General features: G+C 33.0%; 1 protein-coding gene across 1 annotated transcript; it reads right to left on the reverse strand.

The window, feature by feature from the left end:
• Positions 1–2,107: 2,107 nt before the first annotated feature.
• Positions 2,108–6,189, reverse strand: LOC108214218 (agamous-like MADS-box protein MADS2). Its single transcript, XM_017386088.2, has 8 exons — positions 5,667–6,189; positions 3,767–3,845; positions 3,548–3,612; positions 3,343–3,442; positions 2,997–3,038; positions 2,863–2,904; positions 2,598–2,734; positions 2,108–2,442 (listed from the first exon to the last, which is right to left on the reverse strand). Exons 1-8 carry the CDS (start codon positions 5,849–5,851, stop codon positions 2,358–2,360), a joined length of 735 nt encoding a protein of 244 aa, XP_017241577.1. The 5' UTR covers positions 5,852–6,189; the 3' UTR covers positions 2,108–2,357.
• Between the last annotated feature and the right edge of the window lie 472 nt (positions 6,190–6,661).

A 6,661-nucleotide genomic window follows, 5' to 3' on the forward strand; every position in this document is an offset into this window, starting at 1 on the left:
AAATATTCATGAATCTCAACTATATTGAGAGAAGAGATTATGTGGTCTCAATGTACAGTTGTATGGAAAAAGAAATCACTTTTGAAAGGGGCGTCCTAGGCAACAAGTTGCTTATATCTGCACAAGCTAACCACTCATTACACAGAGTATGCGGCAACAACGGGGACCATGATTTTGATATGCACGCAGAATACTAAACAACGTTGTACCGTGTTGATAAAATTAAAGATGCTACGATAATTTCCCGTTACCGCCTTGGGGGACCATGTATAATGCGTTACATAGACCTTAAAGCAAGCAGGACACCAGGGGTGAAATATAAAAAAGTTAAGGCTTGAACAGAGCATGCAAATGTAGTTTATAATTTTTGGTAGTTTAATTGCATGTGGTCCTGCTCACAATTCGATCTCTTCTCCGTTTCTTCCACTAAACACATTAAACATTTGAATCTCGTTGGGTCATGGACTCATGGTCATCTTTGTTACACATTAGTGGGATATGACCATCGGGGTCTGCTTAGCCACCCAGTGAGACTGTGAGGGTGAGGGTGGGTCTTGATGTCTCAACTCGTAGTTACTAGTCACTATTTAGTACGAATGTGTGATTCGTTTTGTAGTGTTCGAGTACGGAAAATTATTTTGATCCACGAATTCGGATTTTTCATCGGAGAGGTCAAGGATTGCGGATTTCAGAAGCTTTTATTCAACGACCATTTCTAAATGAGTATTGATGGTTGCAATTCTCTGTTAACAGTTTCTCTGGTATAAATACAGGTAACATGCTAATAAATCTCATGTGTCAGGAACACTTAATATACAATAAAATATCTGAAAAAAAATACTATAAAATATAATATTCTCCTCTTTAATAATGATAATAATAATTTATTTCATAAAACTTTACCTTCTTTGCCATATAGGCTCTGTTTGAACTCATATTTCGAGCTACTTGTTTGATATTTATGATGACTTTAGTGACCATCTTGATACCGTTTTCACTTCAGTGACCAATTTGATATATTAAGCCCACTTCAGTGACCGATTAGATAATTAACCTCATTTTTTTTATAATTTAAGGAATTATTTTTTAAAAATATATATATATTCATAATTTTTTAGATATAAGTATTAAGAATGTGTTTCATATCCGTTATTTAACAAAAATTAAGGGCTTGTTTTAGAAAACTGTAGAGTTATACGTATTTTTTTTCAGAAATAAACTCTTATTTATGAAAAATGAATTTAGCCAAGCAGCCATATAATCTTATATTGGCTGATTGTTTTTAAATAAAAAAAAATTCGAGCAAACAGGCATTCTTAAATTTATGGTCTGAACGAGAAGTTGAACTTCTCGTTCAGACCATAAATTTACGGTACGGAATGTTAGCTGACAACTTCTGAAGTTATCAGCTAACATTCTGTACCGTAAATTATGGGAGAATAGTACAGTGACATTAAAGTTATGAAATAAAGTGACATTTGTTTTGAAAATAGGAGAGGTATAAAACAAATATATAATTATTTATTTGATGTGATCCATCATTTTACATAATGATGGAAAAGAGGCAAAAAAAAAAAAAAAATCTTAATCTAACAACAGTCCAGTGGTGTCTAAACTTGAATTACCATATTGTTGAACTTGCTCAAAGTTCCCTTCATGTATTTTCTATCTCGTCTTAATTATCATATACTACTCCAGTCTTATATACTTTTTACCACAATTGAACAAAAATTACAAGCAACATTTTCAAAGAGAAATGGGCCAATGCATATCTGCTCGGACATGTAACCCAAACAAATACAATCCAAACGATAACAGGCCAGAAACATCTCCTCCACCAGATTTTGCATGTACTCATCGTATATGTAAAGGTCACTCATAGCATACCCACCTCTAAATTATGAACAATAAAATAATGAATTTTAAATTTAACTCTTTTTTTTTTGTGAAATTTGCCTAATTGAATTTGATAAAATTAATAAAATATGGAATCTCCTTGCAGGCTTCTGAAATCCGTATCTCACTAAGAAGAAAAAAAAAAAGAAAATTAAAATTTTCAAGCTGCTAGTGCTAAATAAGAAAAGAATTAGAAACATTATGCCAGATAAAAGTAGAATTGGTCACAAAAGACCTTATGCTGCTGCTTCAAAGCGAAGATAAATGTCATACAATTTAGTCTCTTGCAAACCTTACATTCATATATGCATTGCATGATGTCCAGGAAGGTGTCCTGAAACTCAGCACTCACAGAACTTACTATTATTATACTTGTTGCAAGTAAGGCCACTTCCTGTGCCTTGTCACACCAACTATAGCTTATAGCCTCCAATTTACAAGAGCAAATTGGAGAGAACTCATCAAAGCCTCCATCCAGGTAGCATGTTGTTTTGATTCTGATAAGTGGTTGTAGGCATCTGATCATCGGAATTCACAGGATTATACCTGAATCATCAACCAAGAATGCATGATGAATGAAGAGAGGACGGTTAGCAATTTGGACTTGCCTAACTAGCTAGGTAGCTGTCTTATGTTTTGGTGTTTTTTTTACGAGTAAAGAGTGGATTAAGTATATAGAATGAGGATGGTGATTTTGTTACCCTATTTGCAGATTGGAGTCTAGATGTTGAAACATCCATGGTTGAGCTTGTTGTTGCTGCTGCTGGTTATATGAACTATACTGGTCACCAGGTGTCCATGATGGCCTCAGCTGACTCTCTGAGTGATATTCATGAAGCTAAGAAATCCAAAAAAAAAAGCATGATGTAGAAAATTTACACATATTTGCTTCCTATTGAATTGACATGCACAACATGAATTTAATTCCGTAAATATAGATAAAGACGGATGATAATAAGTTTCTACCTTGTCCTCTAGAATCTTGTTTGCTCCTAATAGCATCCTCTCCTGTGGTGTGAATAAAGCTTTTCAGAGATAAAGCTAACGAAAAGCATTACTTAAATCAATCAAGATAAAGAATGTGTAGATATGTAATTCACCTTTGTCTGAAGATCAGAGAGTTGATCAAGCATAGACTGTGTCTAAAACGAAGCAGGCAAGAAGAAATCAGGTGCATTACATATTAGAATTGTAAATTAAGTGAAAAAAAGTCTCCTTCATCTTCTTACCTATGATATGAAGAACATACACTCCTATATACTGTATGCAAAAGGCAAAAAAAGTCTTTTTCCATAAGGGCATAATTAATCTAGTAGCAATTTTCTTACGTGCCTAAGGAGAACATGATCTGTACACCCATTTCTAGTAGTTCTAACTAATGCAACACTCACTAGACAGCACCATGTTTGATTGTCCTTCACTTTGAACTAGGAGTGTGTTAATTACCTTTGTGGACCTGATATGTTTCAACGAAGAGTCTAGTTGAAGCTCAAGATGCTCAAGCTCATTTATAGTTAGGGGCCCCAGGTCTTCCCCAAGAAGGTGCCTACAGCGCAGAGGTTTAAATCAAAGAAAATGGTGCATCATGGATAAGGAGATCTAAATTGCAACAAACCAGAGATTCAGCCAACATTACATAAAGCTTAATTACCTCTGGTATCGTTGAAGGGATTCATATTTGTCTTTTAGATTTACGTATTCCCTGTATTTGTTTTGCTGTGGACATGAAACAAAGTGTCCATGTTAGAAGACCAAGAAACCGGAACAACAAAATCTAGTAATATAGCGAAACAACATAAGCTAGTAATAGAGAATTGCATTTTTAATGGCATTCTCAGCAAGAGTGGAAGGCTATAAAAAGAGAAGCTACCTCCAAATCTTTGGCTGGGCGGTTGACTTCCAGTGCTCCAAAGTTGCAATTTTGGTATTTTTCAAGCATCTTAAGCATGCTGATCATGTTTTGGACATAGATTAGAGATGTAAGTTAAAACTAAAGAAATTTTATCATAAAGGTAGCTAGATAATTAATTATTACAACATAATATGTGACAAATTTAGTTAGAAAAAGGCATAATTATATCTCGGTATATAACACAAGAAACTCATATTATCTGTTCTTCCACTTCTTGATATATGTAGGTAGGTCTCCCTTCTCTCCCTTGTGTTCAAATTGACCTAGAGAATAAACCTTTTTCGCTGAAACTGGATGAGAATTAAGTGAAATATAATATATAGATCAAAAAGAAGATGGCCTTTACATAACTGACTATCTTTACTGAATCAAAATGATATTACTATACATAAACTAGAAACTCGTCTGCTACTGAAATGCAGATCAAGCATGTGACAATTCAGTTTCATATGTTGATCTTGTTGCTCTTCTACTTAGTGCGGGAACGCGGTAAAAAGCTAAGACACAATCCTAGAACTCAAACGACAATGAATAGGAAGTCTGCCACAGACAAGTCCAATTTTTTGTATGCCATAGATCAGTTATATATTTCATATTCATATCCTATTAGCCAACAACAACTTAGTCAAGAGATTAATCTTAAAGTATACTTATAATTATCATTTTTTTATATATAAATACTTGATATAATTCCTAATGTCTACAGTTGTATATATGAATGCCACTTAACTACTTAGAACGCCACTTAACTACTTGTATGAAGAAGAGTTGCATATGAACCACAATTTTCACACAATATGTTGTAGTACTTCTGACTATATACAAGACTGATCATAACAATCAAATTTCAATGTTTGGTAGTTTTTGGTCTCGAACTTAATTTTATCTTTGCCAAATATAGTAATTACTGGCCAGTGGTATGTACAATTTTTCGTTAAAATGCAATTAAAATTCCCAAGCTGATGAACTTTGATTGATACACAATAATATCAGCTACGCGGTATATTCAACAAGTTCTCAGTTGTAACTGTAAGTGAAAACATTTTCAGTCTATTAAGAAATTCTATTTACTTGTTAGAAGTTCTAAGTAGTTGGAAAACATTCACAGATTCAACCAAAAGAATGAAGAAGAAGAACATCCGGTGATATAAATGTAAAAATTGTAACTTGACAAATAAATCATTTTTGAAGATTTAAATAAATCTTCTTTTCAGAGCTAGCCAAATATACAAGAAATGCCCATATAAAATTAAGCAGGTACTATATAAGGACTGATAAGATTCTGAGGTCACACCATCTAAGATTAGGAAATATATTACTCAGATGATATAGACTAATCATATAATATCATTTGAGGATCTAAGAAATAAACTTAAGTTTTTGAACCACCAGTGATCTGGTTCCTTCCCAATGAAAAATCAAGTACTAAAGGATCCCCAAACTGACAAACACTTAGTTTAATCATGAAAACCCTAAAATGGGTACACTATACCTATCTAATTATTTATTTAAAAAAATCTGCAGATTGGATTGACAAGGACAAGGACAAGAGGATTAATTAAGCTGATATGGATCTGCAAATATATTGCAAAGACCAAAAGGAAACCCAATAAAAAAATATTTTATATGCTAAGAATATAATAGTAAAGAATCCATCCAAAGATCTGCAAGACTACACCTCAGGTACTTGAGAAGTAGTTGAGATGAATCACTCTCAGAGATATGCAGATCTACATGATTTTCTTTAAAAAAAGGGAGATCTGAGTTTAAAGGATAAATTTTATATTGCTATAGCAAGGCTGATGGCCCAAAGAACCTCAAAATATTTAGAAAAAAGAGAGTAGAAGAGTAAATATACTTGGAAGTGCTGCAGAACTCGTAGAGCTTGCCACGGTTGGAAAAGATGATGAGAGCCACTTCAGCATCACAGAGAACAGAGAGCTCATAAGCTTTCTTCAGAAGCCCATTTCTTCTCTTTGAAAATGTCACCTGTCTATTTATCTTGTTCTCTATCCTCTTCAACTCCACTCTTCCCCTCCCCATGCTTCAAATATATATAAATAATTATACAGATTTAGATATAGGCTATCTATCTATATATGCATATAGCTTTCCTGTCTAAATATACTCAGTTTAGCATTTTTATCTTTCTGCTGCTGCTCTTGTTTAGGTTATTTAAGTTTTGGCCTGAGATTTGAAACTAAAAGAGTGAAAGAAGATTCAAGAAAGATGGAAACTGGCAAACCCTAGAGAGAGAATGAAATAAAGAGGCTTCCTTTTTTTTACTTAAAATTCATGTTTGTTGTTTGTCTTGGTTCAGATATTATTATGGGCTTCTCTGTATTGGCCATAGGTTTATCACTCAACTTATTAGGGTTGTTACATCCTCTTTCAAGCTTTCATGCTTTTAACCATTTTCGTACTTGTTGCACACACATGTCTAATCGTGACCTACACGTAGCCTAATCTTTTTCTTCCTTTAATTCTTTACACTCAAAATTATGACTTTGAAGTTTTAATATGCGTTAACCTTTCATGCATGCTTTTCTTAATTAAGAATTACTACACTATATGCTTCGACTTCACCTTTTTTATTAAGGCTCGACATGGATATATTTATTTGTAAATTGTAATGAAATATTAAAATTTATTGAATGAAATTGTAATTTCATTAAAATTTTCTTTTTTACTTTAATGAGTGGTTGTTTCTTTTAGAAAAGAAAATACAATTTTTAAAGACAACTTATTGAATCCGAACTCAAATTATTGTATATTTCAAACTGGGCATGTCAGATTTTACCACCCTAAAAAAATAGATAAAATACTAAACGTCGCATAAATTTTTCTACTTTA

Source organism: Daucus carota, chromosome 3, assembly GCF_001625215.2.
Source record: "Daucus carota subsp. sativus chromosome 3, DH1 v3.0, whole genome shotgun sequence".
In the NCBI taxonomy this organism is placed as follows: Eukaryota; Viridiplantae; Streptophyta; class Magnoliopsida; order Apiales; family Apiaceae; genus Daucus; species Daucus carota.